Source organism: Lonchura striata, chromosome 8 (genome assembly GCF_050655825.1).
Source record: "Lonchura striata isolate lonStrDom1 chromosome 8, ASM5065582v1, whole genome shotgun sequence".
Lineage (NCBI taxonomy): Eukaryota > Metazoa > Chordata > Aves > Passeriformes > Estrildidae > Lonchura > Lonchura striata.
In genome coordinates this window covers 32315962-32338440 of record NC_140710.1, presented here as the reverse complement: position 1 = coordinate 32338440, position 22479 = coordinate 32315962, and the positions used below count along the sequence as shown (strand labels likewise).

The 22479-nt window shown below is 55.1% G+C and overlaps 2 protein-coding genes across 5 annotated transcripts; both read right to left on the bottom strand.

The window, feature by feature from the left end:
- Positions 1-318: 318 nt before the first annotated feature.
- Positions 319-12451, bottom strand: LOC146766829 (regulator of G protein signaling 5). The gene is made up of 5 exons (XM_085586957.1): positions 12320-12451; positions 7243-7353; positions 5001-5062; positions 4720-4886; positions 319-4204 (listed from the first exon to the last, which is right to left on the bottom strand). Exons 1-5 carry the CDS (start codon positions 12361-12363, stop codon positions 4043-4045), a joined length of 546 nt encoding a protein of 181 aa, XP_085443083.1. The 5' UTR covers positions 12364-12451; the 3' UTR covers positions 319-4042.
- A 4366-nt stretch (positions 12452-16817) lies between these two features.
- On the bottom strand, positions 16818-19425 carry HTATIP2 (HIV-1 Tat interactive protein 2). Of its 4 annotated transcripts, none has more exons than XM_085586940.1 (5): positions 19141-19425; positions 18958-19065; positions 18723-18860; positions 17901-17962; positions 16818-17316 (listed from the first exon to the last, which is right to left on the bottom strand). In XM_085586940.1, the coding sequence occupies exons 1-5, from the start codon at positions 19408-19410 to the stop codon at positions 17091-17093; spliced, it is 804 nt and encodes a 267-aa protein (XP_085443066.1). In that variant the 5' UTR covers positions 19411-19425; the 3' UTR covers positions 16818-17090. The 4 variants fall into 4 exon arrangements, with proteins under 4 accessions (XP_085443066.1, XP_085443067.1, XP_085443068.1 ...); XM_085586941.1 differs by having other exon boundaries at positions 19150-19425; XM_085586942.1 differs by lacking the exon at positions 17901-17962.
- Positions 19426-22479: the final 3054 nt, after the last annotated feature.

The following is a 22479-nucleotide window of genomic DNA, read 5'->3' as shown; positions in this document are numbered from 1 at the left end:
CCTGTGGGTGCAGAGAGCAGGGCTGGCCCTTGTTCAGCCCCAGCCCCTGGGGCACCCCAGATGCTGGTACTGGAGCCTGAGCTGACCCTGGGAGCCAAAGCCTGAAAGCAGCATGAGACTAGGGGTGCCTGTGCTGCACCAGCCTTGGGCTGTTCTGGGTCTGCTCCCTGGGCTGATTAGCTTTCCAGTTCACTGAGAAACCACTGCATCATTGCAGCAGAATCTCCCAGAGGCTTCTGGGCACAAGTTTTGGGAGTGCTCTGTAGCGGGTAAGAAAGTGCTGCACCTTCAGTACAAAGAGACAAAATGAACAGTCTGTTGAGACAGTAGCAGAAATACGTGTTTATGTGTGGATTACTGAGTGGTACATGAATACGGGTTAACACAGCTCTTCACTGCACACCAGCACCTCACATCTTCCCCACATGAGTATCTCCAGTGGAAATCCCATGGACAACTCCAGACTAAAAACCTGCAGCTCACGGGTGTGAGGAGCTGATGTACCTATCTGCCTTTGCTCCAGCCCTTGGCCACAACGTGCACCCTCCAGGGAGTGACCAAGGCCTGAGGGGAGCCTGGATGAGCTCTGGAACACTCTCAGCCACTGGGCTTTGGCAGTGCCCAAGTCTGGGATTGGGCAGCCCTGGTGGTACCTGGCCTCAGCACGCAGGGCAAGAGCTGGGTGGTTCACCCTTTGATTGATGAGGTGCGAGGCTCCAGGTCACCATAAACCATGTGAAGTCACCATAAAACACATATCAAACCATCCTCTGGTGTTCCTCTGGGGTATGCAGCTGCAGAGAGCCATTTTCCACGTGCCCGTGGCAGGGAGTGGGTGCCAGGGTGGCATGGAGGCAGTGCCTGGTGCCCCATGCCCCTGGCTGCAGCATGGGGTTGCCTTGCCCTATGGCAGAGTTAGGGGTTCCTCAGGGGGCAAAAGACCTGCCTCCTGCACCAGCCCAGGTGCCAGGATGGCACACAGAGGCCATGGGCACAGGGTGATCCTGAAGGATGCACCTTTGTGTTTGCTCAGCTGGAGGGAGAAGTTTCCCCTCAAGAGGGTCTGGGACAATGCAAAACCCACACACACTCCTGTCTGTGATGGACCCCGAGCACCACATCCAGAAACTCTGCTTTTTGGTTCTCTGACTCTCAAGGGGTTAAGATGCCCATGTTACAAGTATATATGTGTGTGTACGTGTATATATGAGTACAGGAATACAGATGTACATGTTGTGTTTATATACTACTATATATGCCAAATTTCACAAGAGCTAGAGTGATAAAATACATGAAGTATCTCCTACCTGAAATATGATGGTTGGCATCAGCCCAATAGTAAATACCTCTGGGCTGGTGGAAAGCTGGGCCACGGGGTTGATACAGGTGTTGCCACCTTTCTGGGAAAGCCTGCTCAAGTAATGAGCCAAATGGCCCTTCTACACAAACACAACTTCCCTAGACCTCCAAAATGCTTCAGTGGCCACATTTTCTGGCCACCCAGTAGATCATGGGCAGCCCCCAGAGTAGGCTTCCAGGATTTTAACAGAAATTGAGCCAGGGAGGGGTTGCCAACAGAGCTGTCACATTTCTCCTGAATCCAGCCTGCACCTTTCTTTTCAGCACATACATACCCAGACACCTTCTCCCTGCCCCATGTGTCGCTGCTGCAGCAGTGACGTCCCAGGGTTTGATGGTGCGTAGCAAGAGCCTCCAGCAGCATCCTGACCTTAAGGCATTGGTGGTGGTGGCATTTAACTGTGAAACATGCGAGGGGATCTGGAAATAGCTGCCAAAGGATTAAGCAGAAATGAAAGATTCAGGTCTTCCTGCAGGGAAGCCTGTTTGGTTTTGCATTTCTGAGTCACTCTGTAAAGGTGGAGCTTGAACATGCTGAACCCACTTGTATTGATACGAGTCCATAGAGACGTTGGGAGGGTGCAGGGAACATGTGCAGGCAGAGGTGGAGGGGGCACCCTGCAGCAGAGGGGCTGGATAAGCCCCCCATCCTGCACCTAGCCCCACTTCTGCCTCCCCCTTGTTGCCCACCTGAATGATGGACACTGCTGGGGGGTCCTGGTGTCCTTTTGATGCGTTCCTCCTGCTGCTCATGGGCTCCCTTGGGCTCTTTAGGGTCACCCAAGCCACCCTCTGCATTCACCCCAGAGGAATGCCTGTAAGCATCACCCCTGCTGCTCCAGCACCAACTTTCCCAGGCCTTTTGCTCCAGATCTTAAAAAAAGAGTCACTTTTGTGACTGCCTCCATCCTTCCCCTGCCTCCTCACTCCTGCCTGGAAAACACAGCCCACTTCCTGCAGCTTGGGATGTATTTGTCTTCATTGCCATAGTGACAATGTGTAAATATTTGGGGCTGGTGGGGTTTTGATCAGATTTTGAATGTCTTGAAGAGGCTGGCAAATCCATTGTTTATGTTACTGCATTTTGCATAGTCCCATGACTTGCAGTGAGGCAGACCAGTGTGGGATGCCTGTGGGCAGCAGGGCCATGGATGTTTTGGTGTCACCTCTCAGGTTGCTGGCTGAAGCAGCTCTTTGCAAGCCATGACCCTATGGATGATGCACCAGGAAACCAACACAGGGATGAACCATCCAGGCCCTGTGGAGCAGGGGTTTATCACATTTCCCTCAAGACTGAAATGAGACCCTGTGGGCTGCTTTTCATGTATGCCCTTGCCCCATGCTCAGGTGTGACTTATTCTGTTAGCAGAGGGCTGGCTTTGAATCATTAGAAAGCAGCTAGTCCTTTTTAGAGACAGCCTATGGAAACACATAGCCTGGGCAGACAGGAGGAGACAGGAGAGAGAGAGATGCAGGCTACACAAACTCACCAGGGTCTACACTCTGAGAAGAAGTTCTAGAGCACTTCTGTTCTAGAAGCCAGGGGGTTATTTTTCATGTTTCCAATGATGCATTTCTGTTTGGTTTGGATTTTTCAAATTGGATCTGAACAGCTTTTCTGCCAGCATGTCTTCCCTTCCTCCTGTGCTAGACGCTGAGTTTGTGCAGAAGCATTGCTTTGGCATGCCTACTGCAGAGAGAAGCAACTGAAACAAGAGAGGCCTCTGGCAACCCCTGGAGCTGCATCCCAGCGCATCACAAGGGCTGTGCACTGGGATGTGGCACAGGATGTGCCCTGGCACCTCAAGGCATCGTGCAAAGGCTGGAGTGAGCACGAGTTCTGAGTTGCTAAGCAGTCCCAGTGTTTTGGACCAGCAGGTCTCATTTTATCCTCTTGTTTTTGTATTTAGAGTAAAGCAAAGAGGCCGACTCCGAGTGGAGCTGCTGGGGAAGCGGTGCCACAGGCTCGCTCTGCTCATCCCTGGTGCCAAGCAGGCACATCCTGCGGCACCTACTTCTGCTGTACAGCGGTCCCTGCCATCCTTGTCACAGTGCCATCCTCGCTGTACGAGTCAGTGTCACTGCTGTCCCTGCCGTGCCCCCTACCCTGGACGGCTGTCACTGTGTCTGCTGATCAGCTACTTTTTGAGGGAAGGTGATGCAAATCGGGCACTGGATGTATCTCACATCACCTTGGCCAGGGAGGGGAGCACCTGCAGAGTGCTTGTACAGTCTCATCAGCACCCTGGGAAGTTGGGAGGAGGGAGCGAGCCTGGGCCAAGCGAGCAATATGGGCAACATTGTGAGAAACATTGTCATATTCTAAGGAGTCCTAAGAAGGCAAAGTCAGCATCTCAGAGTCTCCACATAATGCCAAGCTCTGCAGCACCAGGGATGTGTCAGCTGGCCACGTGGCTCCTGGTCACTGCAGAGCTGGGGTTGCTCCCTCAACCTTCTGGATCCCAACTCCAGGGAGTTTCTGCAAATTGGTCTTTTGTGGGAAAGGAAAGAGATGATAAGAGAGGAAACACCAGGACATCTGACAGTCCAAAGCATGGGGGGAGGTGCTTAGCAACACCTCTGGGTGCTCTAGGTGGTATAGAGAAAGCAAAGCGGCTGCAGGAGAAGGGGCAGATGTTTAGACAGAAGCAGCAGGGACACCTTGCACAGTCCTGCTGCATTGCTACTTGATTAACTCATGATAAAACTCCGACCGCACAAATCTGGGCAGGGAGTCTTTTTCCATCAGGGCGAAGATCCTCTTCTGGGCCATGTCAAAGCTGGTTGGTGATGGCTCCACCAGGTTCTTCATGGTCACAGCCTTGGTGAAGTGGTCAATGTTCACCTGTCAGGAGAGTGTAAGAGGGATGGGAGCCTGCCTTTGGAGGTCTGAGTGATGGTCTCCCCTTGCCTGCTCTGTCCCACAACAATCACGCAAAGGGTGAGGGGAGGGACTGAGGCAGGTTTATTTCTCTGGAAGAATTATTGGTGGCAAAGCTGTCAGGACGAGCTCTGTCCTGCTGCAAAGCTAACTTGGGGAGGAAGATTACTGTACATTGTCATCCCTTATGATTTTTGTCATACCTCTGTGAGGAAGGGAGGGACAGGCATGTGCTGGGGGTGCCCATGGCTGGAGACAGCCCAGCAGAGGCTGAGCATGCAAACAAGGGCTCCAGGGTTGTGAAGGATGGGAGTGCAGCACATGGGGATGGGGCTGAACCCTTGAGAAGGATACAGCCCTCTGAGCCCCTCAGCCGTGGCATGAGGTGCCCTGCAGCCATCGCTGTCCTTCGGGATGGAGGCTGACAGGGCTGCAGCCTCATCCCTCCTAGTACTGTCTCTTGCCCCATGGCCACTGACCTCTTTGGGTGCCTCAGTCTGGATGAACTCCTCATAGATCTTTTTGGCCTTCTCTGCCATCTTCACAGGGGACTTGGTTTTCTTGTAGTCCTCGCAGGCCACCCAGAACTCGGCGTTCTCCTCGCTGAACTCGGAGCGCAGGAAGCTGCGGAAGCTGGCGAGCCCATCTGCGGGGCAAGGGGAAGTTGAGCCCTCATTTGAGCACTGACAAGCTCTCACTGAGCACCCCAGGGGATGTGGAAAGAGGGGGGGTGACCATCCACAGGGGGATGTGAACTTACAGGGGTTTTGCAGGAGCTTCTCCAAGGAATCACGCCACTGCAGAGCCTCCTCCGGAGACGGCCTGAGGAGAGTAAAGAAAGCCCAGGTGGTCCATGGTTACCCCACAGCTTCCATCTGGGCTCCAGGTTTTTAAATAAGTCCTTTAAAAACTGGGAAGAATGGAGTAACAAGTTGCAGAGACTTTCAGAGCGGAGCCAGTGGTTGGAAGAATGGTGATGCTACTGCATCATAGCACAGGGGAGTGTGATAGCCGAGTGTAGGGAGGGTGAGGATGGGGTGGGGAAGGCAAATTCCTCCATACTTGGGAAGAGCTGTGGCTGAGCTGCAAAGGAGTCTGCAGCCACAGGGCTTCTCCTCGCCCCAGCACCCACACATGGGAGGGCAGTTCAGGGGCTCTGCGGGCGACTGGGAAGCATCGCTGTGTTTTCCTGCTGGGGTGGGGAAAGATGCTCTGCGCTGGCCACAGGGGCTTGGTCACTGTGGCCCCGTGCTGCCCGGGCCGGGGTCAGAGCCCTGGGCTCCCACAGCCCGCCCGCCCCGTTCCCACGCCCTGCGGCAGGCCGGGTCACTGGCCTCGGCGCCCTTCCCACTGGAAACCTCCAGTGTTTTCCATCTGTGTGGTTTTTCCTATTTTTTTTTCTTTAATGTATTTTTGAATGTGATGTTTGCAGTGAGACTGAACAGTTTTGTGGGGGTTATTTTTGTTGTTGTTGTTTTATTTAAGCCCCGAGGAGTTTGACCAAGTTGCCCTGGGCTCCCAGCTCCTTCCTGCATCCCTGCCAGCATTGGTTAGAGGGCAAGGGAAGCCTCCCTGCTCCCCTGCTCGGCACTAGTGCTGGGCTTCCTGTGGACCATCTCCACTCCCTGCAGGCAGTGCTGCACGCTCTTGTTTTGCTGCTGCAGGGGCCACACATGGGGGCTGAAGCCCCTTGGCTGAGCAGAGCATCCCTGGGAGCAGGGAGGGAGAGTGGGCAGGACAACCTATCCTGGTCCCGGAGGCCCAGGAGCTTCAGTGGTGGGTCTGGGGGAAGTATAGGTGCTGATTCCCAGCCATGTCATGCTGCCCAGGTGGCTCCAGCAGGGACGGGAGAGTGGCAGGAATGCAGGCTTGCTCAGGGTGGGTACCAGTCCTCACTTGTCACCAAGCCATCAGCAGTAGGCACTATGACAGGGGTTTTTATCCTTCACTTTCTGGACCTTGAACCATGTTTGCACTTCTATCAAGGATCAAAACTATCCCTGCCCCCATGTCCCTGTCAGGTGACTTCTCACCCAGTGAGGAGGAGCATCACTGCAGCAACCTAACACAATCCAGATTTCCTGGAAACCACCAAATTAACTTTCCCATTATCTGAATGTCCCTGGGACATTATTAACTGCGAGTGAGATGCTGACAGGTGAGTGATGCCAGGGCTGCACAGTGATGTAGTGTAGGAGAAAACAGCTCCTCCAGAGAGTGGGGAGTGGAAATGTTCTCTGGCTTTCTGCAGGGATGGCTAATGGAGATAAATGTATCTCTGTCACAGAGGCATCTAGGGCAGAGCAGCAATGGAGTGGGAATCACAAAATCCACTGGGGTCTGCCAGCCCTCCTTGGCATGGGCAGCTCTTGCTGGGCAGCACTGTGTCAGGCTGGCACCGTGCTGGCAAACGACCCCCTGTGTATTACCCCCTATACTCTGGATTGGCAGGCAAAATAATTAATGTTTCATGTGCTTTAAATAATGTTGATAAGACAGTATTATACACCAGTGTGGTGCTGGAGAACAATGGTCAGGTCAAAGACCATAGGGTGAGGAAGTTCCATCACCATGAAGCTGCCCCAAGCCAGACATCATGCCATGAGGTTGTGCACCCAGCTCAGGGACACATTACCACCCCAAAGCTGGATAGCTGCAAAGGCTGGCACCTCTAGGTTGAGGCAGGTGACTCAGAGAAGTCCAAGTGCCATATGCCTCTGGGAAAACCTTTATCGAATAACATGAAATCTCAGCAAAAGTAAATTGAGTTTCCATGGGGAATCTAGTTTCCATAGAGTTGTCTCATGCTGCCCTGGCATAACTTCCTGAGCTTGCACCTAGCAGGCAGGTCATGAGGAACATGCCACAGGCTGCCTGCTATGTAGAGGCTGCTGTGCCAGCCCACAGCAGAGCTCAGCTCCCCTGCATCCCAAAAGGGATTTTATCCGCCCCAGTGACTGGGCACACGTACCACACACAGCCCAGCCCATTGCAGTACTCACTTCTGGGCCTTGGGTGGCTTCTCTGGCTTCTCAGGGTAGGGGATGATGAAGTCAATGGTTGAATCAGGCTTCTGGAGCAGTGTGCCCAGCTTCGTCTTGATCTCCTTGGCCCTGCAGCAGAGGAGGAACAGAGACAGGTCAGGCAGAGGAACAGGGCAGTAGGACAATCACAGCCCCTGCCCTGCACCCACTCTGTAATTAATTCCAGATGAATAAATGGACCCTAATGCTGTAAAGGCTGTGCCTGTCTGCAGTATTTCTAAACAGGCACTGTGCATTAGCGGCAGCTCTTGATCTCCTCACTCCGTCCCCATCTGTGGCCAGGATAATTGTATCAGTAGGGTTGTCAGGCTGCTCTGGGGCTGAATTAGGAGCATGTGTGCAGCACTCAGTCTCTATAGAGATGAGCTTGAAGAAGGGCTGGTGAGGAGGTGAAGGAGCTGCATTTGGAGAAAAGGCTGTGCAGGTGCCGTGCTGGGGCCTACCTGCCCCATGGTGCCATCCCATGCTGTGCCACCAGCCCCACACTGCTGACAGCACTCAGAGTCCTTATAATAGATACCTAGCATGTTTGTCAGCAATATATAAGCCTTATATCTGCAATGGGAAGGGTCCTGTAAACAGACACCTCCTGGGTGCTGCCTTCTCTGGGCAGAGAGGGAAAAATGTTTCAGGAGCTGAAACTGCCAAAGGCTGGCTGCCACTTCCCATTGCACCAATCCAGACCTGCATTTGAAGGATGCAGAGAAGACAGGGGGTCCTGGAGCTTGGCAGCAGGCTCAGCTGTTTCCCAAAACGTTCCCTTTCATACAACACAAGTAGTAATTATGTTCTGAGCATCTAAAACTGCTAAGAAGGCTGCCCCCGACCCCACTGCAGACAGGGGTGGTAGCAAGAGCAAGGCTGAGCTTTTGCAGGGAACACTCAGGTGTGCTGCCTGAGGCTGAAGAAATAAAGGAGTGAAAACAGGACTCCCCCCAGTCCCCACCTTTGCAGGGCAGGGCTTTTCCCTGGCACAGCAACATTTGGTGGTTTCCAGGTTACCTTGCTGGCACAGGAGGTGAAGGAAATGGGATGGACTGCTCCTCACAGGCTGACTGGGCTGAGCTTTTGGTATGGCTGGCAAAGCTGGACTGCAGCTCCCTGTCTTCAGGGCTCCCTGCAATTTTCCTCTCTGCTGTTTATTTTCACAAGCCCTCTGTGGATGATTGCTCCATTGCTATGTCTGCTATTCCATTTCAATTCCTTTGATTTTTTTTCCCTCCTTGTAAAACTCTGTCTCTGTGGTTTCCACCCACCAGTCCCCATGGGTGATATTTGGAGACCTGGCACAGGGGTGTCTGCTCTGCTCTGCTCCCTGCCAGCTACCCCCATTTCTGCTGCAGAAGCCTGCCTCTGAGCAGCCCCCCTTGCATGGAGGTGGGCAGCAGGAGCAGACAGAGCAGGCAGCCCAGCCTGGGGCTGCAGGGACCATCCGCGGCTGTGCGGCACAGCGCAGTGCACACCCAGAAACGCAGCTGTTGTCATGGACAGTGTCAGCAGCTACAGGCACAGTTTCCATTGCTAGTGCTTCTGAGAAAACCTGAACCTTGGAAAGCTCAGGACCTCAGGAAAGGGTGACAAGGTCATCATGCTCCCACACTGAGTGTCTGGGACAGGGATGCTGCCCTTCATCCTGCTGTAAGTAAACAAGTAAAATGCAGACAAGTGCTCCGAGGCAGAGCTGGCTCTTGATGTCCTGGGGCCAGCTCTCTGGCAAGCCTCAGTTGTCCCTTGGCACCCTGCTGGCCAGCACTGCTATACTGGCACCGCCTGGCATGGCCCTGACCCATGGGGATGGCACAGCTGTAGGGACAGGGAGCAGCTGAAGTGGGCAGCCCCTGTAACACCAAAGCAATGGGTGGGTGCAGAGGGAGCCACAAGAAAGCTGAGGGGACAGGCTGGCCTCTCCCTTGACTCTCCCGGACATCTGTGCTTGTGGCCACAGATTCCTGCAGGAAGGGGATACACGGGCTCAGGGAGCATCTCTCAGGAGGGGCTGAGCAGAAATGCTGGGTGCCACCTTGTCACTCTCCCAGTGCTTGAGAGGGATGGGTCAGGATGTTGCCACAATCAAGCCCCTGCCAGTGCCAGGTGCTGTGCAGCAGGGACAGTCCCTTCCAAGCAACTGGACTACGTGTCACATCAGGGTCAGTTCATCTGGCAGGAGCAGGGGGGAAGAGCAAGGGGCCAGGGGCTGCCCACCTCAGAAGCAAGGACAGTGGATACCAGGAGTTCCTGAGCAAGCAGAGGGATAACACAAGCTGTGCTGGGAGCAGTGGCATTGAAAGTCAGACTTGGGCATGATGACCCAAGGAGCTGGGAAGACAGGAGCAGAACTCTGCTGCTGTCAGAGCAGCATCTGGGAACCCCATGCCCTGGTGCAGATGAGGCCAACACCCACACAAGGTCTGGATGCAATTGATGGTGGGCTCACACAAGTGCGCACACCTGGCTCAAAACCTTGTTCTCTGATTCCCATCATCTGACAGTGACTTATGGCCACATGCTGTCAGGTTCAAGAGGTACTGAGGCCCTCAGCAGTCCCATCCTGCTCCATCCCGTGGTGTTGCCAAGGGACCCCCAGGGGCAGCCCAGCCTGCTGGAGCCCTGCAGGTGTGGAGACAGCAGCAAGAGCATCCCCCCTGCACCAGAGCAATTCTCTGGCAGTGGGACCTTCATGACATTTGTAGAGACAGCAGGGATAAGGAAGGTTGTTAAAAGGAAGCAAGGAAGAACAGGAGTGGGCTGAAAGCCTGGAGGCTGAGGGAGGGTAAGGGCTATTTAAAGACACCATCCTGGCATCCTCCAGCAGATGGATTACAAGCTATCAAGCTAGGCTTCAGGGAAGGCTAAACAGTGGGGGGAAAAAGGCAGCTATAAACAAAAAAGGCATCTTTAAAAAAAAAAACAACCTTGGCCAAGTGAGAAAAAGCAAGAGGACTGTAAATGGTGGAAGGTCAACTGTGAGAACATATGGTAGCAAGCCAAGAAAAAGTCTGAGAAATAGCTTCCAAGAAGCATTAATAGAAAATATGGGCTCTGTCAAACATATCAAGAACAAGAAGGGCTGCTGGGGAGGGCCAGGAGAGACTCCAGCTTTAAAAGCAAAACAAAAATAGAAGCTCAAAGGAGTTTAAAGCCATAGCTGAAAGCTAAAGGTGATGCTGTGCCTGAGGGCAGGGAGGTGCCAGAGGAAATGCCCCTTCAGGTGCAAAAGCCTCCCGAGGGAATTTGAGGAGCCATAAAGCTGCAAAGTGATGCCCTATGGGCATCAGTGGCAGTCAGTGGCAGCTGTGTCAGATCCGTGGTGGACACATGGACAAATATGGTCTATTGGAGAGGAGTCAAGGCTCTTCTGGATGTAGGAAGAAATTCCTTCCAACCTATCATCCCTCTCTGAAGAGGCCAGGAAACACGCGCTGTGGGGAGAGGCAGGGGAGCAGCTCCTTGGGTCGGCAGGGCACCTTGGATGGGCTCTGCAGACCCCAGGCAGTTGCAGGGGAAGGTCAGTCCATGGATGCCAGTGTGGGACAGGTAGCACACACCTCGCTGTGGGATGGTGCTGGGGAAACGTGGACTGGGACCGTGCTGTTCGCCAGGCAGTGGGAGAAGGGGTCAGCGGCCGAGCAGCAGATATCACTGTCCCTGGGTATGGCACTTGGGGACAAGCTGTGAGTAGCTGCAGGAGGGTCTCGTGACACAGCAGTGAAGCAGCTGGAAACCCTCATAAGCAATACAATGTGATGCACAGGGGACAAATGCGGTCTTGACCCTTTGTGTCAAAGTGTGAATGAAGCCTTCAAGAGTGAAGATTTGAGGGCATAGCAGATGAAAATGTCAGCATAACAGGAGTGGGAGAAAATCTTTATTAAGAAAATTTACTGTTAAAAAGTGTCAGAAGAGTGGTAACACAGGTGCTAGCAGAGCAGAAACGTGAATCACCCACATGAAACTGGAAGAGTGCTCTTGGCTGCCCATGGCACAGGAGACTGCAGGGGAGCAAGCAAGGTCAGCATGGATTCATGAGCATCCCAGAAAGACAAGTTTTGTGCCTGTGGTGAGAATTTGCCTTTTGGGCAAGCAGCATCAGCCCCTGGTGGCACAATTTCAGCTGGAACTTCTCTGGAGCTCCCCTCAGGGCAGTGAATTTCCCAATGTCAGTCTCATCCAAAAAACAGTGCTAAGGCATTTGGAGGTGTGAGGGAACCCTCAACGTGGGATTCACTTGAGTCTATTCCTAAGTTTCCTCCTTAGGTGAAGCATTGAGTGCCCTGCTGCTGCTGTGAGACCTCAGGTGCTTTGCACCTCTGCTTTTCACTGGACCCCCTCCAAAGCCCGTGGGAGCAGAGGAGAGGATAGGTTCCAATCAGCATGGAAATGGCCAGGGGCTAGAGCCTGCCTGAGCTCCCAAGGGGTTGAGAGGAGCCTCTGCCACCATCAGGGGCAGGTTTTGGGGAGAGAATCAGGGTGGATAGGGATGAAGATGAGGATGGGTGCCACAAGGGGGGCAGAGATAGAGCTCTGTACGGGGCTGAGCCTCGTGAGAGGGGCCAGGTCTGGCTATTCCATGTGTGAGCGACACACAGGCATTTAAAAAAGGATTGTGAGGCACTTTGGAAACAGGGCTGTTTCCACCTCAGAAAGGCAAAACCTCTGTCCTAATTTTTTCCTCCTCTCCTCCCCTTGCTTTGCAGAAATTAAGATTTGAGGATGAAGCACTCCTGCCCAGAACGGTGGAGGGCTGGGACTGGAGCAGCCCAAACTCAGCCGGTAGAATGACCCCCAGGGCAGAGTGGGAAGTTTGGACCGAATCAGCACTCATCCCGCCAAGGATCTCAGCCACTCGCAGCACCCACTGAGGCAGCCCCAGCAGGCTTCCCTTCCCTCTCCGTTCAGAGCTGCATAATGCCAGTCCCCATGCGAGATGCCCATCACGGGGATGTGCTGCAGGAAGAGCCCCTGTGCACCCAGCCGCGCCGGCAGAGCCCTGCGGGGAGGCAGCCTCTGGCATCCCGCACATCCCGGCCGCTCTCACCTCTCCAGGCATGTGTGGGGCAGCGCTGCTAATCCTTTGCACATCTTGGCAAGCTGTAGTTCCCTCGGCCGTGAGAAGAGTGTGAGTGATGGCCAAAGCGGGCAGCAGAGGCTCCGTCTGCAGCCCAGCTGCCTCCCTCGCTCCTATATAGCGCCGGAGCTGGACCCCCGCCAGCCCCGGATCCAATGCCGGCCGGCCTGCTGCAGCTGGCCCCAGCCCCGGCAGCTTCTGGGTTTTGTTTTCTTCTTTCTAAGCTCACACAGGGGGAAGAAAAACGTGGATTTTCTGGGGTGAGGTCAGGTAATCGAATTGGAATGGCCATGCTGATGTTTATGGGGCTTCAGGAATCCTACAGCATTTCTTTTAATGATGCATCAGGCTCCAGGTCAGTATTTAGAAGAGCCAGGTAGAAATGCTTTGTTCAAGTGAGATTTTTCCAGTGAAAAAATGGAACTTTCAGAAAAATAAAAGTGCTTATGAGAATTCTTGCTGTTGATTTCAAGGCTATGGCTAATGTCAAAATATCCACCGCTTCAACAGTAGTGGTGGCTATCAGTGACTTGTTTCAGACCTTGGCTCCTGGGTGACTATGAAAACATGCCTCTCTGTGCTTTGTTTAATATTAGGAGCTGGGGATAGGGACTTTGCTCCCAACCTGGCTGTCCACACCAGGTGCACTAACAACTATCATTTCCCTGAGTAAAGCCCAGAGCTACATTTAAACTCAGCTCTTGGTCCCCTTTCATTTGTGCTGTGTCAGAGATGTGCTTGCCTGGCTCTGGCCTCTAGCTGGATTTTGGGCCTATTGTGGGATTATGCAGCAACAGACTGCCTGCATTCAGGCATCTGAGTACAGTAGGTGAAAGCTGGAAGTCTGATGGAAACTGTGCCTCCCTGAAGAGCTTGGGCTGGCTTTGTACTGGTTTGTAGTGGAAACTGAATGAAAAAAAGTACAGCTGACAATTTCAGAGCATAAGATGCTCAGATAATAATAGCTTGAGCTGATTAGAGCCCCCAAGATGCACTCAGACAAGGAGTCAGAGCCAGGCTGTGGTGGTCTGTCCCTCCCTCTGCTGGCATGGAGGTGCCCACCAGTCTCCCTCGTGTCTCACAGAGTAGGGAAGGGAAGAGCAGCACCCACAGAGGATGGAGGTCCTTTACTCTTCCAGGCTGTTTTCATTCTGTCCTGTTCCCAGAGGACTCAGAAGGAGCTTGGAGGTGCCTCACCCCAATCAGGGGTAGGCACAAGGCTCAGTGGCCTCACCTCCCAGCAGCTGGGCTGCAGCCCTTGCTCTCTGGAGGAACATAGCCTTGCAAAATGCACTTTCGCTGGGCTGTGCCAGTGTCCTTGGGGCCAGAGAGTTCATCAGGGCCATGCATTTGCTAGCAGGGATGTCACCAGGATGTCACTGAGAAGTTGCTTTGAAGAGCTCCTTTGAAACGTGGTGCTGTTTGCAGGAGGCTTTGCTGGCTGTTCAGGCAGTCCCTGGCTCGGAGGGAAGGTAGTGGCACCATGGGCTGGACAAGAGGGGCTGGCAGTTCTCACAGCTCAGGGCTGGGAGGGACAGTGGGGCCGTGGCACCTCCTGGGAAACCCCCACTGCTGAGCCCTTGGTAATGCAGATATCCTTTCATCATGAATCTTCTGTAATAAAGCCAGCGTGGGAATCCCAGGAGAACGTGGGTCTCTAGGACCAGGTAGTTTGTGTTAATGCTGCCCAGCAGCCTCTGAGCACCCTGAGCACCCTTCCCTGCTCTGCTCTCCCCCGTGCCGAGGGTGCGGCTCCGTCACTGCAGACCTCCTGCTGCTCAGAGCAACTGGAGACTTCCCCAGCGAGACCTCCTGGAGGGACTGGGGCTCTTCCCTACACACTTTAGTCTCCTTCACCTCCTTCAGCCCTAGATGGGCAAATCCCCTCTGTCGTAACTCAGTGACCAATGTCTAGAATCTCTTCCAAAGCTCTGGGGTGGGGGTTCAAGGAGTGCACAAAGCAAATTGGGCAACTGAGGTCCAAAGTGCGTGAGGAAACTCCGTGTGGGAGGGTGATAAGGAATCTATACTGTGTGCTAGGATTGCAGCTATGCATTTTAACATAGATTTTTCTGAAACGCTGAAAAAGAAACAAAGATTACACAAAAATGGCTTGCATTTTCCACAAACCTTTGTCCAGCAAGAAATGTTTGTTTTGTGTGCTTCAAGGCTTTGGAGGGCTAAGAAAATATTTCCAGTAAGTCACAACACAGACCTTCCCTGTCTTCCCACGACAGATAAATTTCTTTAAGAGCCCTTCTGGGAGAGCTTTTTGGAGATCTGAGTGCACTCTGAGGAGTAGATTGTCTTGTGTACACAATGGCTGGTTTCCTCCAAGAGGGCTCCAGGCTTGTGCCTTGCAACTGCCCCCTCAAAAGCCATGTGGAATCTCCCATTACACCCAATTTATCCTTGGCCCTGTTATTTCCAGACTTTATTATCCCTTCCAGCAACATGCCTTTTATAGAAGGCAGCCTAGCTGCTTTGCTGTTTCCTGGTTCCCACTGGAACTTTTTAAGAACTAGCATCATATTTAACAATGTTGACCTTTTGCTAAAAGGATAGCTGCAATTCTCACCCAAGAGAGTATTTGGCCATTCATCCAAGTGCTCCTTCTGGAAGACTTTTAACCATGTGTTCTAAAATTGGTGTTAAAAATATTTTTTTCCCCTGCATGCTTTGGGACAGTTGTCCCCTAAGGAATGATAGTAGTGTGAGCTCCCTAACAACAAAGGGCAATGCAAGTAATTCAGCGAGGCTTTCTGTGATGGCTCATTCCTTCCTATAGAGCCTGATCACATCCTGTCCTTGAGCCTCTCTGGAGAACTTTCTGCTTCTCACATAGTCATAATTCATGTTTATGCCTTTAGGATGCTTTCTCACATCTTCTGTGGCTTGCCTTTCACCTGTAACTTTCCAGAGATTGATTTTTTTTTTTTTTTTTTTTAATTCTCTCATCTCAATTTTTACTTCTTTTATGGTTTTACCACTTCAGGTGTTCATTTCCACTCCCTTGTATAAGTACATACCCTTTAAAAAAAATCTGTTTCAGCACCATGAGTGAGCCATGCCTGTGTAACCCAGTGTTTCAGGTCACCAGCCTTCGTGCTCCTCAGACTGGTGGGATGCTGACCAGCCTACCTCTCATTTCCCTTTGTGCATTAAATAGTATTCTAAAGGTGTTGTTTTGCCCTCACTGGGACAGTCTTATCAGTAGCTGTGGCTCTGTGGTCCCTTTGAGCTGAGCCACTCACGTGGCTGAGAAATGTCTAGGTACAGTCCTTACACCATCTCACTGCTTCCAGCAACCTTCCAAGACCCAAGCCAAGGATGGAAATGCTTGTGTAGAAGGAGGAGATGAGATCTAGGCTCCCTCCATTTTCCCCATCCAAGTCACTGACACAAGAGCCGTGGGTGAGGTCAGAGAAAATCCTGGAAAGCAGTGCTACCCGGAGCACTGGGACTCTGGCCAGCAGGGAACTTGGGAGTCACGTATGTTCTGCATCCCATGTGGGGAGCCACCGAGTTCCTCAACCCTGAGCATGAGGCCTGAGAACAGCCGGGGCCACACCTGGGACACTGTCTTGCTCCTCGTGCCTGCTCCAGACCTACAGAAGGAACCACTCTGTGGATGCCAGCCTGGTCAGGGAGAGAGAAACAGCAACTGTTTCTCACAGTGGCTTGTGAGAATTTTTAGGGAGTTGTAGGAATGTGTTAACTTGTTAGTATAAACAATCTGCAGGTGGTGTTTTTCCACTTTGTTTTTCTGTTCTTCTCAAGGACGGTGTGTGAGATTTGATTTTTTTTTAACTAGCCAATCAAGTAGAATGTATTGTACTGGTCTATGTAAGCCGGAGAATCCTTTGTATTAAAGCTTCTTTTTGTCCTCTTGCAATTTGGTCTCTCGTCTGTTCTTGTGTCATTCTTGGAGCAAGGAACTGCTCCTGTTCTGGCACCTGGGCAGGAGCAAGCCCCCTACAAGGTGCGCACAGGGCTGACCTCAACTTTTGCACATGCAGAGCACTCCTGGAAAAACGCAGCTGGGCTCAGACTCATTGGTGCCTGCAAGGAAAGCCCAGAGGGACGGGTGTTTGCAAGTATTTGCACCGTGTTTCTGTGACTACAGGTACAGAGTGGCAGGCCAGGTGTGAATAGCAGCGTCATTGGAGCTCTGCACCCTGAGCAGATGAGGCCAGGAGTGTCTGCACAGACCTGCCGCAGGCAGAGCCACTGCTCCCGGCGCCTCAGCAGCTGCTGCTGAGCACCCAGGGGTTCGGCTATCCAAGCAGCACCGGTGCCACCATGTGTTCTGTCAAGTGCAGCCTCCACACAGGCAGCTGTGCCTTTGCTTTCCTGTGCCTGTCACCTGCCTGTGAGCATTCCCTGAAGTGACATGATCCAAGCACATGAGCTGAGGCTGGGTTATTGGAGACAGACATTATTTCAACACAAAGCCGGCACAACCAGATCAATCACAGGGTTTTATTCAAGGCCTGGATTACATCATCTTGACCCGTATTCGTATTATGGATCCAGGCAGCAGAGCACATTGTTTATCCTCAGCCAGCACCTGCATTTTTGATCCCTTGACAGAATCAACCAAAGTGCAAAGAAGTTGGGTGTACCTCTGGCTCCACACTAGCCATGCAAGCACCCCACACCTCTCCCATGAGTGTGTTCATCCTCAGCCCAGAGAGCACGTGAAGAGTGAATCAAGCTCCTGCCTGTCATCCCTTCTGCTCTATGTGCCCTGCTGTGGTACCGCCTTTCCCAGCTCATGGATGGCCCTGTTCTCCAGCACCTTTACCTTCCCCTCTCCTGGCTGCAGCACACAGGCCACCATAGCCTTGGCCACCAATTCCACAGGCACTGAGTAAGCGGTGGGGAACAGCCAAGACACAGCACCCAAGAACTGCTGGGCTATCCACTCCATGGGACGGGACTCCTGGCGCTTGCACAGCAGCACCCTGCAGAGCAAGAAGGTGAGGTGGGTCAGCATGAAACAATCTTGGGTGAAAGCTAGAGACCGAGTTCTCCAGCTGCACCAGGGCCCAGACAAGCTCCCTGAATTGACATGGGCTTTGGGCTTTGGCAGGGTCATGGAACGTGACAGAGGTGGGCCCTTGGACACTAAACTCCTTTCCCCACTGTGCTGACAAAAGCAGATTTCCAGTTCTCCTAGGTAGCAAGAGCACAGTACACCTGAAAGGACACAGGTGAGTGTTCCCTCTGCATAAGGTCAAGGTCCATCTGGAGCTAATCTCTGACCTATGTGCCTCAACCTTTGCTTTCAGCCCAAGGCTCCTCTCCCTGCATGGCACATGGCACTAGCAGTGGGATGTGCCATAGAAAACTGCAGAGCTTACTCCCTGCAGCACTGGGAAGCAGTCTGCTCATCCATGAGCTGCATTTGCAGCTGCTGGCATTCTCCACTTCCATCCCTGGTCCTGCCCTCATGTACCCTTCCTCTTCCTCCATCTCCCAGTGAAGCATTTCCCTGCTGCCCTGGCAACCCTCCACTCTGTGCCCTCCCTCCTCTACCAGTACTCACGCTGGCCGGAGAATGGTACAGTGATCAAAACCAACAGCCTGGACCAGGTTTTCCACTTCTCCCTGTCAGAGCAGCCAGGCAGGACGAAAGGAGACAAGGATGACTGCAAGCACCATCCCTGCCACCTCAAGAACAGGCAGGAAAGACCTGCTGAGCCAAGGGCAGGACTAACACCAACGTGAAGCTGGAACTGGCCAGGCAGGGAACAGCTCTCCAGGCTAGGCAGCTGGGGCAAGGGCCTGTGGTGGACATGGACCACATGTCAGCAGTGTGCCCTTGCAGCCACCACGCTAAACTGCAACAGGCTGCTCCGGAGAGCACCTGGAACTCCGCATCCAGCCTGGGGATGGATCAAGGCGGCACAAGACACTGGCAGGCAGCTCTGAGTTCAGCAGGTGTTGGGAGCTGCAGCACACAACATATGGAGAAAAAAGCTTTCGTGATGGGTGTGGTCCTCCCTGGGGAGCCTGCGGGCTTTCCATCATGCGATGGGCCATGCCTCACCGGGACACAACCCTGAGTCTCCCCACACAGTTGTGAAGCCATCCCAGCTTAAGGCTGAGGAACTGTTATTGGGCTACAGACCCCAGCAGATGTTTCTGGAGTTTGAGGAGGAAGGCAGACACTGCATGCAGATGTTGTACTGCTTTATAAGAAGCCAGTTGCATAGCTGTCCAGCCAGCCCCTTCTCTTGTCCCACAGCAGCAGGACCCTCAGAGCCATTTGGATCTCTAAACCTCAGCTTCTGCTTGCTTCCCGAGCATCCTGGCATCCCACGACTCCTGCAAGAGCATCAGGAGCCCACCCCAGCAGACCCCTCACCTTCACGCGGAGGTAGAGGAAACGGCTCTGTGCATTTGCCCCTCGGGAGGACTGCAGGACAAAGTGTTTGCAGCCCCATGCCCGCGCCAGCTCTGCTGCCTGCGCCACGTAGTCCCGATCCACACGGACAAAGCCATCCTGCGGGGGAAGAGGAGGGTCAGCGGGGTAGGAAGCGGGCAGGGGAGGGGACAAGCGGGACCCCTGCTCGCCCGGAGGTCAGGGGGTCCCCACTCACTGCGCCAGCCTTGGCCCTGGTAGTGCCCAGGCAGCAGAAGCCCACGTCGTGTCCCTGGAAGGCGGCGGCGTGCTCGCCCAGCCGCTCGAAGTCCACCACTGCCTGCTCCTGCGGGGAGGCCGAGGGTCAGCGCCGCCGTCCCGATCCCCGCCACCGCGGCCAGCCCTGTCCCGGCCTGCGCACCACGGCCACCTCCGCCTCGCCCAGGCTCAGCCGGCGCCGCCCGATCAGCGTGACCCGGGCGAAGGCCCGCCGGGCCAGCAGCTCCCGCAGCAGCGCCCGGCCCGTCTCCCCGGAGGCGCCCAGCACGAAGCAGCTCCGGCCGCCGCCGCCCGCCGCCGCCATGCCGAGAGCAGCGGGCGGGGCCGGACCGGGCCGGGAGGAGCGGCTGCGGCTCCGCGGGAGGGGTGCTCCGTGCCCGGGCAGCCGCGGGCGGACGCGACGTGGGGCCATGGCCGGGGCCGGGGCGGAGCTGTCGCGGCGGCGACAGCCCCAGAGACCCCCGCTCAGGCCGCTGCGCCGGGAAGGTGCCCCTCGGCCGGTCCCCGCCGGCTGTTCCTGCAGTGGCAGAGCCGAACGCCCCCGGAGGATCCCTGTGCCTGCCCCGCTCAGGCGGAGGGGATGTGAGCTGGCGGGATGCTCGGAGGGGTCTGTCACCTGTCCGGCGGCTCCTCTCCAAAACCCGCTGGGTTCAGCATGTGCTGCCGACCGGGGTGCTCGGCAGCTCTGTCCCCTGCGCTGGAGGTGGGTCACTCTCTGCCGGGCAGCCTTGCAGTGACCCCAGTGTGAAATAGTCCCTGGTGCCTGATGAGCAGGGAGATGAAGCCCACTTCCTTAGGAACACTCGCTGAGCAGGTCTTGGGATGTGCTGGCAAGCACAGACCCTCACTCTGGACACTGTCTGTGCGTCGTCTCTCTGATAGAGACGACGCCAGTCCTCGCCGGGGCGGTCCAGGTCCCACCAGGACACAGCTCTGGAGCAGGCACGCAGGCACCCCGCGGCTCTGCACAGCCACTCACGTGGGCAGCATCAAGGAGCCCCGCAGCACCAAGATCCCGTTTGTCCTGATTCCTGGGGAGGGAGGTGCAGAGGCCTGAATGGTTGCTGTCGGGATCAGCCAGGTGGTTTTCCAGCCTAGTGTGTCTGTCAAGTGTGCTCCTTGGCCGAGGGCTGAGGATGAATCCCACGTGCACGTGCCATTTGCGAGGCAGGACACGCGTCATGACAGTCACCAGATTAATGGCTAGCATCCCGCTCCACCTGCCAGTGTGCCGCGGGCACCCACGGCCGTGCCCTGCCCATTGGGCTCTGCTTCGCAGCCACAGGCAAACCCAGGTGGGTGAATGAGGAGGAGGCTGGGGCGTACCAGGGCTCGGGGGTACAGGGACAGGTGCTTGAGAGTGGCGGGGAAACAGTACAGTGGACAGAAGTACAGGCAGCAAAGTATATGGAGTGTATGTGGTATGTTATAGGGTATGGTGTGGTCTAGGGTTTCATGGTACCATGGGAATGCCACTGGGGAGGGTGTGATCGAGATGTATCGGGGCCATGCTCCCACCGCTCATGGTCTGCTTCTCCTCCACGGCAGGGTTCCCGGGGGCCAGCTAGGTGCCGGGGTGCCCGCTCTCCCGGTGGCATGGAGACATGGTCCCGGCGCAGCGCTGCCTTCGACTGCGTGCCCCAGCCGGCAGCCTGCTGCCCTGACTGGATGGCAGAGCTCCCCGACACCCTGCCCCTCTCCCACCTCTCCATCCCTGGCACCCACGACTCCCTCAGCCTTTTTGGTGGCCGGCGCCTGCGGTGCCAGAGCTGGGGCCTGGAGGCCCAGCTGGCGGCCGGCATCCGCTTCCTGGATGTGCGCTGCAAGCTGTCGCGGGGTGAGCTCCGCATCTACCACCTCTGCACCTTCCAGAGGGCCAGCCTGCGCGGCGTCCTGCGCCGCACCCTGCACTTCCTCCGCGCCCACCCCAGCGAGGCCGTGCTTATGCGCATCAAGGAGGAGCTGCCCATCTTCTCCCGGCCTGGCTTCGCTGCCCAGCTGCACCGCTGCCTGCTGGAAGAGGGACAGGGCTGCGTGTGGTGCCGGGAGGAGGTGCCAACGCTGGGCCAGGTGCGCGGGAAGATCGTGGTGCTGGAAGCGCTGGCGCGGGAGGTGTTGGGCATCCCCTACGAGCAGCTGAGCATCAGCGACGCCTGGAACGTGCTCTCACTGGAGCGCAAGTGGGCCCGGGTGTGGCGGCACTTGGAGAAGGCGGCTGGCGGAGACCCCACCACCATGTACCTCACCTTCTGCTCAGGCAATGGGCTCTTCACCTGCCCAGAGGAGGTGGCCCGCTTTGTGAACCCCCGCTGCTGCCAGCACCTGCGGCGCCGGGGCGGGCAGCCCATGCGCTGGGGGGTGGTCATCATGGACTTCCCTGGCTCAGGCCTTCTCCGGCTCATCGTGGAGAGCAACGGCCCAGCGGCCCCCGTCACCCCCGGGGCACCGTCCGGGCACCGCCGCGGCAGGCGGGACAGACGCCGCGGCCAACGCAGCTCGGCGCACTGGCCCTCGGGGAGGACACTGCTGCCGGCCCCGCGCCCTGCCGGAGGGCCTCAGTGCCCGGAAGGCAAAAGCAGGTTCCCAGGTCCTGCAGAGCAGCACCAAGCCTTCGTGTGACTATGGTGTGACAGCCGCGGAGGCAGCAGAGGAGGGCCGGCTGCGGCTGGAGCCGGGCAGCCCGGGGAGCTGCGCCCTGCCCTGAGAAGCCAGGTACGGTGCCGGTACGGGGCTGGACCACCTGAGTCCCACAGGGCAGCAGGATTGGGTGGGGGTAGAACGTCCTGCCTCACCTCCTGTCGGGCCAGTGAGTCCTCCCAAGATGCCTCTCTGCAAAATAGTCCTTTTGCTTAAGGCTAAATAAAAATAAAAACAAGCTAGGAAAGCACTGCCGATGTTCCCTTGCCATTTCCTGTCAGAAAAGTGGAGAAAAGACCTTTTGCTTTTGCAGCTTAGATGTGAAGGAGCCTGTAGCCCTCTGCCCATGGATGAAGTTAAATTTTTGTCTGTGACCATCTTTCTCTTAAAGCAGAGTGGCAAGAGGTCACAGGAGTAAGAAGTAATTTCAAAGGTGACAGCAAGGGGCTAGGAACATCCCTCCCTTCATTATTTTAGCTTTTGTTTCTTTCTTGCAGGAGCTTGTCCCAGAAGTCAGGACTCTTAGGCAGAGTCAGGTTCAGCAAGGGCTCCACCCTGTGCATGGAGAGCTGGATGGCCACAGAGACAGCGATTCAGACGGGGCTACCCTGTCCCTGGGGTCGCACACACTACACTGGGCAGAGCCCAGCAGTTAGCAACACCTGGGGCAGTGCAGACACGACACTTTGTAGATCTACAAAAGCAAGGTGGTTCAGGCATAAAAAAGACTTTAAAATATATTGTGCCAGTGCCTGCTATATCTGCAGATAATAAATCACTAATCTTGGAGCAGAAAGCTAACCAAGACCCAAGGGGAGAAATCATCACCCAGGAGGGTGCCTGC